General features: G+C 45.9%; 2 protein-coding genes across 3 annotated transcripts in view; one reads left to right on the top strand and one right to left on the bottom strand.

Annotated features, from left to right (window-relative positions):
- The window catches only part of COL4A6 (collagen type IV alpha 6 chain), a 124,408-nt gene extending 119,041 nt beyond the window's left edge, over positions 1 to 5,367 (bottom strand). For both annotated transcript variants that reach the window (XM_039571985.1, XM_039571984.1), the window contains exons 1-2: positions 4,949 to 5,367; positions 4,824 to 4,872 (exon numbers count right to left, since the gene is read on the bottom strand). In XM_039571985.1, the coding sequence (XP_039427919.1) occupies positions 4,824 to 4,872; positions 4,949 to 4,962 (63 nt within the window). In that variant the 5' untranslated portion in view covers positions 4,963 to 5,367. The remainder of the gene's footprint in view (positions 1 to 4,823; positions 4,873 to 4,948) is intronic.
- A 157-nt stretch (positions 5,368 to 5,524) lies between these two features.
- The window catches only part of COL4A5 (collagen type IV alpha 5 chain), an 81,986-nt gene continuing 75,309 nt past the window's right edge, over positions 5,525 to 12,201 (top strand). The window contains exon 1 of the mRNA XM_039571982.1: positions 5,525 to 5,845. Coding sequence (XP_039427916.1) covers positions 5,756 to 5,845 — 90 coding nt within the window. The 5' untranslated portion in view covers positions 5,525 to 5,755. The remainder of the gene's footprint in view (positions 5,846 to 12,201) is intronic.

Genomic DNA, 12,201 nt, shown 5'->3' on the forward strand with positions numbered 1-12,201 from the left:
GGAAGAGGTGCTCCAAGCACTGGAGCTGAGATTCTCCTGCAAGCCGTGGTGAGGACTATAATACAACAAATTGTTTCCGTATAACTCATAAGTGCATAGGAGGGCACAGAGATCCATGCACAGCCCGTGAAGAAGAGTACTCACGCTGGAGCACGTGGATACTGAAAAGCTGTAATCTAGTGAGGAACTCAAACAGAGAGAGACAAGCCTTGCTTTTAGAGATAGAGGAAGAAAGCCTTCGCTTCCAAACTGGAGCAGCTCAACCTTAAAATACTAAATTCTATGAACTAAAACGACCCACGCTAGGCAGTTGAGGGAAGACTGCTTGGCCAGTGGGAGGGACTCACGTTACAGCAGGTTTGGGAGGGACTGCAGCTTGTGGAAGTTAAAACCATGCTAGAAAAGTTCACAGAGAACTATCTCCCGTGGGAAGGATCCCACAGCACATCAGAAGAAACTCTTTTCCCTAAGCATACTGAAGAGATTTTTAAGTGAAATACTGACTAAAATCCCATGTTTTGTTTCCTTGCGCGGTCAGTGGAAAGAGGGAGCGGCTGGGAAAGAAAGGTGTTCTGAAGATTTGCTTTGGTTCTCATTACCCTTTTTTACTTTTAATTCTGTTAGTAATAAATCTTCTTTATACCGTTTAAGTTTTGAACCTGCTTTATCTTAAAGGTTTTTTTTCAATAATCCTTATCTCAACTCATGAAAAAGAAGTTTTTAGTTCCCCCTCCTCCGCTTGGCTATAGCAGAGGAAAATAAATGAATCGTCTTTCGATTGACCAGCGTCAAACCGCGACAGTTGGTATTTTATATTATTTCTTGAATTCTGTAGACTCCTTCCTTATAAAAGTAACTTTACTGTAGATATTAGTTTTCTCCCAATAAAGTTTACTGCTACATAAAGATACAGCTGTAATGCAACAGAAGAGTTGCATACTTATAAATACTGATTAAAATGGCAAAGAAAAGGAAATCAAAACTTTCTAAATACCTCTTAATGGATAACATCATATTTGCAGAAACTGAATTGGAAAGTGTTACGGTAAGAGCTGCAATTTTGGTTTTAAATATCCATAATTAAACAGCTAATTTTTCCCCTCTGTCAAAGGCTCTGGGACAAAATTTATTTTTGGCCATGGAAGACATGGAACTCAGTTCAATTAAGCTGGTCCAATACATACTAAAGGAAAAGACACTATGAAGCATTTGTATCATAGATATAAAAACAATAGAAAACAAATAGAAAACCTAGGATATATTGAGACATAGATAAATAAGATCACTTGGGCTAGCTTGGCATAAACCAGCAGAGCTTCAGTTACTCAAAATAGAGCAGACTGCCCAGAACTGGTTTTCACACTGTTTTTGTTTGCCTTACTTGGATACTGAAGATGTTCTGCTGAACAAGATACCAAGTGCTAGAAAAAGAAAGTGGCTGTAGTTAATCTGCATGTTTATTAGCTAAAAAACCAAAAAGAAAGAAACAAAACCAAACAAAAAGACCACAAAACAAAAAACCCCACCCAGATTTGAAAGAGTTGCAATAATACATGAAGTTCACTCATAAAAGAAACCTTAATGAACTCCACCTGAAAGCTCAGTTGTTCGAACAGAACATGCCTGATATGAAGTCTGCACACTAAGTCCTAAAAGCAGTTCTTTAGGCTATCACATCAAAACTAGGATGTATTCCAGGTGCTCAACTAGCTCAACAACAACAGAAAGGGAATAAATGAGAAGTTATCATCTCACCTGTATGCCAGGTATGCTCTCAAGGGGGCACAGAATGACTGCACAGGACTATGATTCAGCTCAGCTGAGAGCTTTGTGAAGGGACACGAATCTCAAATTTCAATACAAGAGGCTGTCTCTCAGTTCAGTGACCATTCTCAGTGCATGCTCCACCTTACATTTATGACAGGACATAACAGAATCATCAGCAAAACTCTGATTATGCTTTTAAAAGTCCCTCTCCTAAAAACTCTGCTTTGCACTGTAGCCTGCAAAAGCCTCAGGGGAGGCCAGTGATTAGCCAAGGCAAATCCCTGCCTCTCTTGCACTGTTCCAACATTTTGTCTTATCTCCCCTACCTTTGGACCAACTTTTGTCACTTGTCTTAGTGCAATGAAGGTCTCAAAGATAGCACTATGTTGCTGTTTTGTGTTTGCACAGCATCTTGTACTGATGCTCCTGGTTCATTATTAATGAAAATTATTGACAATAAAAGACTGAAACCATGAATGAAGCATAGCTTCTGGAGGGACTCCAGGTGAAACTGTTAGGGGGAAACTCTTAGGTCACTCCCGGCAGCTGGTCTACAGGGTGACAATCTCTCTGCCAAGTAACCCCATGTGTAATACCAAGTCATCCATGTTTTCAGCATTAGCTTCAAGAAAAAACAGATCACATTACAAGACTAATTTTGCACTGCCATTCAAAATAGATCATAATTTATACCCAAGAATTATAAACTGAGATATTAATTCAGATACACATTAAAATCCTATTCTTACCAAAAGGGAGACTACACCTCATAACTGAGACCTCTGAAAGAAAGCCAGCTTTGATATAACTTTATTGAAGATGCTGGCCTGATGTGCCAGCCACTACCTACACTACTCATGTCCACAGTACCATTCCTGAAGAGTGCTCAAGAACTTGGAACAATATTTCAGTGATGTTTCTTTTACAACACGTTAAGTTATTGAAATGAGATTATTTAAAAGAAAAAAGATACGAACAAAGTTATAAATTACACCATCCTCAGCAACAAGTTGACTGTCTCTGTGAATAGTCTTCTAGAAGTTGTTACTCCTTAACCTAAAACGAGCTTTAACCTCAGTTTATTGACATTGTACTTCCCTATGCTCCAGCACTTCAAATCATACACTACTAAGAAGTGTTTCAGAGATCCAGGTTTTCCTAAAAAAGCTCTGTTTAGTGCAAGTTCAATTTAGTACTTTTTCTTAGCAGCTTACCTCATGCTGGAAGGTGTTAGGATGTGTTTTTAAATCAGTGATACCAGAAAGTCAGTCATTAACCTAGTTGACAAAAATATAGTTTTACTCTTTCCTGCTGGGCATGTTTGACAGCATTTTAATTAAAATCATTAAATCCATTATCTGCTTAGACATATAAAGCACTAAGTATTTTATGCCTATTTCTGATTCTTCTTCATATTTTTAGACTGATTACACAGCAACTAAGATTTTCATTATTTTCTAACCCTGAAGAAAGCTCTCAGGAAGACTTAGAAATATCATGTAGATACTCATTTTAATCATTGCAATAGACTTAAATTGACAGGAATCCCTTTATGGGCAATGAAAGATGTTAAAGAACTAACAGAAATCTGACTGCTTAAGAGATGTGTTTTCTAACAGGTATGGAGCGAAATTGCAGCAAACAATTAAAAATCTGCTGTCAGCTACAGCTGCATCAATCAGCAATAATTTCATTCCCATATCACATAAATTTATATAAATGATTTCAAAATGTGGCACATTTGTCTCAAAATAATTTCAATATTTGCCTTTAAAGCACTTGCTTTATAGAAGTCATTTCTACATAAGATTCCACTGCAGCAAGAACTCTTAGTAGAACAGTTCTTGGGTTTGTTGAATAAAACTCTCTAATCTTTTAATCTTTGAGAAGATTAGAGCTGGTAACTACCACCTGATCAGGATGATGAAATTCTACTAGTGCAATTGATTATGAAAAATGCAAAACATAATCAAGCCTTTCCTATTTATAAAAAGTATAAACCCCTCTGCTGTTAAAGCCTTTTCAAAAGATTTCTTCTCAGTTGCACAGGAAGGTTCTAAATCCTTAAAATTTTAATCAAAAGTGTAGCAAAAGCAGTAGAAAAACATTGGCTAACAAGAACCCATAATTCAACTGGTTTTGTCAGAAATATGTCAGAAACTCAGTCAAAATAAACATGCTTAAAACATATTATACTAACAGCTTCCATTAATTCATTACTGTATATGCACTATAAAATCCACACCACAAACATTATTGTCCAATCTTAATTTACATTACACTATAACAGAGGTGTTTTTTGAACTGCTGACTGTACATCAGTTGGACACTTAATTTAAGCTATAGATCTATTCACTAGTTAAGTGGGCTAACAATTGCAGATTCCAGTTGCAGAAAATCTATTGCAACACCAAAAAAGAGAAAATTATGAACATTTAAAAAGCCTGCAGTCCCCTACTACTCTGTTTAAACATTAATTAGGAACAGCAAGAGAAAATCCATGTTTATGTCATAAAGTTGTCAGATTGAGATCATAAAATCATTGTTTCTGTATACCAACTTGGAATTTAAAACACATTTACTAATCCATAGTCATGAACCTTGATACAACACTTAACAGCTTAATCCTTTAATTTCTCACATCGCTTTTACTTAGTTATGACGTGTTCTGGGCTGGATCCCTTGTGAACAAGGACCTAGAGGGTCCACTTTTAAAGCAAGGCTTGAGAAGATGCTAAAGAAGAACTAAAGGCAGTCAGTTGCAAAGAGAGACACTGATCACGCTCTCAGACACTAAAAGCTGTTACACCGCGCACGGATGGTCTTCCACCACAGTGTACTTTTCAGAAGCTAGTCAAAGTAGAGCAGACGAAAGGCACAAAGGAACTTCGGAGCAGAAGTATACAGCAATTAAAAAAAAAAAATCCGCCCGTCTTTCAGAGGGGGGCGGGGATGCGTCTGTTTTCTGGCCGAAGGATGCCCAAACCCCGACAGGTTTGACCAGGCACCTTCACCTCCAGCGAGCACTGTTGCAGCCGTGACCTGCCCACACTTACCGCACTCGCCAGCTCCGCGCCCAGCCAGAGGAGCAGCAGCACCAGCGCCCTGCGGGAGGCAAAGGAACAGAGTCACGACGGGGCGGGGGCAGCGCGGGGAGGGGGCGGCCGCGCTCGGCACTCACCCTGCGCGCCCCATGGCCCGGGCAGCCCGCGGGGACCGGCACGGCGCAGCCGGGTACGCGCCGCTGCGCCCGCCGGAGGAAGAGGAGGGCCCGCCGTCACTCGGGGCGGGCAGGGCACGGTGCGGCCGCTTCGCGGGCTCCTTCCCCGGCACGACGAAGCACCGAGGGCGCCAAGCCCCGGGGGAGCGGCTGGGCTGGAACCGCCGGCGCTGTCCGCTCGGGGTCGGTCACTGCTCGCTTGTCGCGGTGCCGCAGCCCCTCCAGGCACTTGTAGCGTGCCCAGGCAGGAAGTTTGCGCGGTCCCTGCCGGGGCGTCGCACCTGAGCGGGGCCGTATGGGCCGGAACTGAGCCGGGCGAGCCCCGCGCCCGCCGCCCGCCCCTCCGGAGGGGCGACCCGGCACTGGCGACAACTGCTCCACCCACCCACACACCCCGGCGGCTTCCGCTGCAGAAAGTAGTCCGGGGTCCAGCAGCCCGCCCGGTGGAGGTGCGGGGCGGGGAGAGGCGGTGCCCGCGCATCGAGCCGACAAAACCGCGGCGCCCGGGGGAAGGGCGGGGGGAATTGTGGTCCCCTCTGAGGGGGGCGGCAGCAGCAGCGTGTCCTGTTACTGTTCGCCTCGCCCGCCCCCGGAGCGGAGGAATACTGTAGTCCCGGAGGACTTGAGCCAGGAGAAGCGGGCGAGCGCGGCAGAGGGGCGGGCGCTGGCGTCGGGGCAGCTGGCGGGAGCCGCCTGTTGGGAGCTGCGCTGCCCCGCCGGGCTATGCCCGCGCCGCAGGGCCGGCCCCGGAGCTCCTGAGCGGGCGGGATGGAGCTGCGGCGGCGGAGCTGCAGCCTGGTCGCTGGCTGCCTGGTGCTGCTGCTGGGGTGCTGGGGGCCGCAGGAGGCGGCGGCGGCGGTGAGTGCGGGGCTCCCTCCTTGTTCTCGGGCGCCGCGGTCCCTGCCGGGCGCGGCCGCGGTGTGGAGCCTTGGGGGGAGCTTCGGAGCCCCTTCGGGGCTGGTGTGGCTGAGGGTGCGCTTTCCCTGACAGGAACCCGGCTGCTCCTTGGGCGGGCGGGGTCGGCGGTGAGGCCGGGCCGCGGGAGGGTCCCTCTAGCTGCCTGCAGGTGTCTGGGTTCCCGGGCCACCCTTCCCTGCGCAGAGCCCCGCGATGCTGCCCGGTCGGACCGGACCGCGAGCCGCGGGACCCGCGAACCGCCCGCCCGTCTGGGTTCGCCGGTGGCTCCGGGGAGGGAGGGAGTGCGGCGTGGGGAAAGCCCGGGTGAGCTTTGTGTGGGCTCTGAACCCACTGTTCCTCCAGGACAAAGGAGGAAAGATTTCCCCCCAAAGGACTTCGTGAAGAGGTGTCTGAGCTCTTGCCGCTCAGCCATCACCTGCAGCCGTGAGTCACACCTGGACGTGGCAGGGAGATGGAGGCATGTGGGCATGGTTTGTTGGAGGACTGTGCCTCACACTGGGACTTGGTTTTCTCGAGGGTTGTATTTCTGCTTTCTTAAAACCCAAGTGGAGGTGCTAGCAGAGATGGTAAATGTGTTCAGGGTAGTAAAGAGCGCACGGCAGGCGGCCTGGAGGAGACTTTGGGTCTCTGCCTTTGGAAAAGGGATGTTATCCCAGCTTCCCTGGGGTGGCAGGGCCTTGGAACTCTGAGGGGTGGGAGAGGTGATCGCTAGCTTCAGGTTTCAAGCTATTTGACTAAGACCTCCAGCTGTTAATAAGTGGTGAAACGAACTAAAAAGGCTTCCACTTTAACCTGCATTAATTTCAGCTTTTACGACCCCTATATCTTTTTAAACTTTTTTTTAAAGTTTACTTGGAAAGGAAAACAAATCCAGATTTCTGGTTTTAGGACTACTTTCTAGTTGAAATGTCATAATATGTTACAGTAATAGGTGCAGAGTATAATTCTGCTACTCCCCCTCTTCAATTTTGTAGTTAGTGCTGACAAAATCTTATTTGTCTTGAACTCTCCTTTGAAGTGCATTCCTTTACAGTAAAACTTTGTAGACCTTTGATCTGCCCTCTGAAAAAGCAAAGACCAGCCATAATATACTTCCTTCCTTTTCCTCCCCTCCTTACCGTGCCCAGGTGGGAACCCAAGTGTAAGTCATACTAGTGTGCCAGCAGTGCTCACTGATACGGAGAACTGCTCGGCTCCACATTGTAACACTGGTTCTGGTGCTCTGTTCAGTAATGCCCCACCCCAGCCTGCCTGCCGTAACCCTCACCCCAAAGAAGGACCGAGGTAGTCCCACCTACAGGACTTCACTGTTTTAGCAGGTAGGGGTGGAAGATGGGGAGTTTTGTGTGCATAAATGTGGACCTTTTCTTTCTTCAGGAAAGCATCCAAGCAGAGATCTGTGTGTGCAATTACTGAGAATCTGTGGGGTGTGGGAAGGGGTTTGTGGTGACCCTGTAGGCAGTCCCCTGCCTTGGGAGAAACGAAGAAAGGAGCAAAACCAATGGTAGAATTTCTGGTTCTTAATACCACCTTGTGCTGCAGCCTCTCTTTTAGGATTTGCAGTGAGATAAGATTAACTGAAGACCCAAGGGCTAAGTGGGGGTGGGGGAAAGAGAGAGATGCCTCTGTTCCAAAGTACATAAATCCTACTGGTCTTTTGTAATCTGGTTTTCTCTAATGATTTCTCAATACTTTGGTGTTCTGATGTTTTTGAATTTCCTGTGATAACACTAAATGTTGCTGATCCTTATTAAGGAGGATGAGCAGTTTATTCTACCCATTGTCAGAAAGGGTTGCCTAAACGCTGTAGCAGCATGTTTAACACACACAGTCTCTTCTATAAATTTTGTTTTGGGCCCCTGTGTCAGGAAAAAAAGGGTTAATTTGGTCGAATGACTTCAAGTCATTCTGGTGCCCTTACTCAAGTAATACCTGAAATTGTTATTCAACATCTGAATGCACATTTCTATAGAAAAGTTGTATATTCTTTGCTCCAGATTGTTGCAATGGTGTATATTGCTATAGGATCAGTTACAAAGTGATAGAATATAGTTGAGAATCATCTGCCAGTGTGCCCATCACAGAGAAATCCCCATGACTTATAAAAAAAACCCCAAACCAACATTTCATACTCAAGTGGGGATGGATTTCATTGTTCACATTTTATTGCTGGGTTTTCACAGCCCATAGTCCAAACTTGGTGTGTAGTATATGGATCATGCTATGCACTCTTGTGCAGACTCATTGTTGATGTAAAGTGAAGTGTGTAACTACTGATGAACAGTGTAAAAGTAACTGGGAGTTTGAAAAAGGTTTTACTTTAAAATTGGAGAATGAATGAGATGGAAGATGGTGTCATCAATTCATTAAGTTAGAATATGTACTAGTTTGAAAACAAACCAGTACAACTAACCCTTAACCTTATTTCGCTTTATGGCAAAGCCAGCTTTCAAAAGAATCCAGATAATCTTCTCTCCTTTCTCGAAGACTTCCCCTGCTGTGTTCCCCCACACGATGATGTCATCGATGTATTGCAGATGTTCTGGAGCCTCACCCTTTGCCAGTGCAGTCTGGATCAGCCCATGGCAAATGGTGGGACTGTGCTTCCACCCCTGGGGCAGTCGGTTCCAGGTGTATTGCACACCCTTCCAGGTAAAAGCAAACTGGGGCCTGCATTCTGCTGCCAAAGGAATGGAGAAGAAGGCATTGGCAATGTCAATAGTGGCGTACCACTTCGCTGCTTTGGACTCCAGCTCGTACTGAAGTTCCAACATGTCCGGCACAGCGGCGCTCATGGTGGCGTGACCTCATTCAGGCCAGTAGTCCACCGTCAGCCTCCATTCTCCACTGGACTTACGCACTGGCCATATAGGGCTGTTGAAAGGTGAATGGGCCTTGCTGACCACCCCTTGGCTCTCCAGTTTGCGAATCATCTCATGGATGGGAACCACAGAGTCTCTGTCGGTGGTATTGCCGCGGTGCACTGTTGCTGTGGCGATTGGCACCTGTTGTTCTCAACTCTTAGCAGTCCCACGGCAGAGGGGTCATCTGAGAGGCCAGCGGTGTACTCAGTTGTCTGATATCTTCTGTCTCCACAGCAGCTATCCCAAAAGCCCAACGATGTCCTTTTGGGTCCTTGAAATATCCATTTCTGAGATAGTCTATGCCGAGAATGCACGGGGCCTCCGGGCCAGTCACGATGGGGTGTTTCTGCCACTCGTTCCCAGTTAAACTCACTTCAGCTTCCAGTACAGTCAGCTGCTGGGATCCTCCTGTCACCCCAGAAATAGAAATGGGTTCTGCTCCCACATACCTTGATGGCATCAGAGTACATTGAGCACCGGTGTCAACCAAAGCCGTGTATTTTGTGGGTCAGATGTGCCAGGCCATCGGACCCACACAGTCCAAAAGACCCGATTCTCCCTTTCCTCTACCTGGCTAGAGGCAGGGCCCCTCTATTCCTGGTCATGGTCACATTTTTGCTCCTTCCGGTGAATACGTTCCTGAGGTCCCTTCAAGAGGATCGGTCATATTATCATTCCTACCGTCTGGAGTTCTGTGCAGAGACCGGAGCAACGCTGACTCTAGATGAGCTTCTTGTGGTAGAGTTTCCTCTTTTATTCACGTACCCGAGCTGCTAAGGAGGAGGTGGGTTTTCCATCCCACTTACTCATGTCTTCTCCATGTTCCTGAAGGAAAAACCAGAGGTTACCTCGTGGGTGTATCCTCTCTCCCTGGTTGGGGGCTCTACTCCTGGCAGAGACTCTTGTTGGTTCTGGTGAGATTGGTAAATTCTCTTCCTTAAGTTCCTTTCTCATTTCTGATGGCCTCTTCTCTCTCAAGCTGGACTTGCTCAGCCAGACTTGTTTCCACGGATGAGACATGTGCGTGCGAAACGGGGCTGTGACGGTGTCCTCGTAAATCCTCAGTTTGTTCACCAAGACGCCCCTGTCCTCGCCTTCCCTCCATTGCAGCGTTGCCAGGTAACGGGAGTACATCTCTGGTCCAAGGCGTGCGAACCTCAACCACATCTTGACGTGCACTGGACACCATCTGGGCTCTTAGGAAATCTCTCGTCTTCTGAGAAAATGATCTCCAGCACAGCCAATTCCCTCAGGCACCGGATACCTTGTTCCATTGTGCTCCATTTTCCTTGGTGCACCTGGAGGTCTTCTTTACAAAGGTACCTGTCCCTTACACTTGCCAGCAGTTGCCACCAGAAGCTGAGTTTCTTGGGTTCTCCTGATCCCCTGGTCAATGACCACATCCCGGGAGAGGGATCCCAGTTGCCTGGCCTCACTTCCGTCCAGAATGGTGTCATTGGCTGCAGCGTCCCAGATGCGGAGCAGCCAGGTCAGGATGGACTCAATCGTCTGGCAGGTAAACTCCCTCCTCAGGTCATGTAGCTGCCCAGGGATAGCGACCAAGTGATGATCTCCGGCTCTGTCTCTTCTGTGGGGTGTGAAGGTCTGGCCACCTCCTCGTCAGTCTCTGTGTGGACTGATTTGCTCTTTGATTTCTTCTTCTGAACAGGGGCAGCTGCTACCAGTTTAGGCTGTTTTGACTTGGCAATGGTTTGTGTGGAAGTGTTGACTGCTCTTTTGGTTCCTTTTCTCTCTGTGACAGTTTGTGTAGACATGGTGCCTGTTGCTTTGCTGTATTTCTTCTCCTCATCTGGAGGATGCAGTGCCATGCTGAGTACTGCTCTGATTCTAAGCATGGTGTACATGGTGCAGGCTGTACAGAGAAGACAAAGCAGAACTGACAGCAAGTTTATGCCATCTTTGACATCCAGAGGGAACTCAATATTTTTGGAAACTGCTATGCCTGGCCTGAAAGGCTGGAAGAAACCACTCTCTACTCTCCCCACCAGGGGCTGGGTGCAATTGTTGATGAGGTCCCAGACGTAGCAGCCCAGACTAGGACAGGCAAACAAAATTGAGTATATATTCCAAATAGCATTCATTACCTGAGGTTATCATGCAATAGTCATAATAAACCAATAAAACAATTCTCATACCATTCCTTGGTCTCAACAGGAGCAGTACAACAGGCAGGTAGTTCCCCATGTGAGGAAAAATACAGAGAGCAAGGTACAGTACTCGTATAGACAAGCCGAGCACCATGGTGAATAGGTTTCTATTAATACAAAATTGTAATTCTGACTTTCTCTCAGGTTGAGCCCCACACTGGGCACCAAAATATGTACTAGTTTGAAAACAAACCAGTGGGAGATTACAAGTCAGAATTACAATTTAATAGGAAAATTAAAATAAATGCAATAGTACAAGAACATTGACAGAGTTGGGATATAACCTGACACCCTGTTAGTCAGGGTGGTGGTAGCAGTCCAGATGAAGTGGTCCTGTTGAAGCAGTGATCCTGTAGAAGTGTCTGATCTTCACCTGAAGGTCCAGTTATCCTCTGGGAATCCAGTAGGTAGGGCTGAGTGTGGTGTTCCAAACCTCAGATTATACCCAGGTGGGAATGCTTGGTTCCTCCCCCTGGGCGGAGCATCTCACAATGGGATGATGTAATTCTACCAGTCATGCAGTGAGGCTTGATAGCCCATTAACAGAAGATATTTCCCGGAGGGAGTTATCAGGGATGTATCATGGAAGAGATAAAGAACACTGCCCCATCACATTTTAACAGATGGTGATAGAATACATACTTTTGGTTACATCTTACATTGTAACCTAAGACAGAATATTAAAAAAAAGTGCTTACTTACATGCTTTCAGCAGAAAGTATGAGGGCTTATTTCAATGGACAGTATTATTGCTTAAGTGCCTTGCTAGTTTCAATATAAATCTACATACATATATATAAACCCATCTTTTATAATCAGAATTATTTTCCTCTTCCAGCAGGTTTACACTTGCACTGTATTGTAGAAAAGTGATTGCAAGTTGTGACTGGGAAATCTGTTTAATTAAAGAACATAGATGGACTAGATTCTTCAGATTCAGTTGTGCTGTCTGTGAAACTCACTAGGAGTCAGTGACTGACTATTGGCTTATATTGGAAAAATTTCCCTCATAGTTAAGGCCAAGGTTGTAAAGTGTAAATAGACTTTGTCAGCCCAAAAGTTAGTAAAAACTGAATAGTGTTTGCAATGTCTTTTTTCTTTGCCTTCCATTATAATTCCAGTTTGACTAAAAGTATAGGGTTGAAAACAGTTGTTCAAGTATAGTAAGACAGGCTGGCAATATGGATATAATTGTGTTTAAGAAAATAATGTATTATTTGTGAAAGTTCTCTAAGTTTAGTTGAAATTTCTTTTTTTCCTTTCA

Source organism: Corvus cornix, chromosome 4A (genome assembly GCF_000738735.6).
Source record: "Corvus cornix cornix isolate S_Up_H32 chromosome 4A, ASM73873v5, whole genome shotgun sequence".
Lineage (NCBI taxonomy): Eukaryota > Metazoa > Chordata > Aves > Passeriformes > Corvidae > Corvus > Corvus cornix.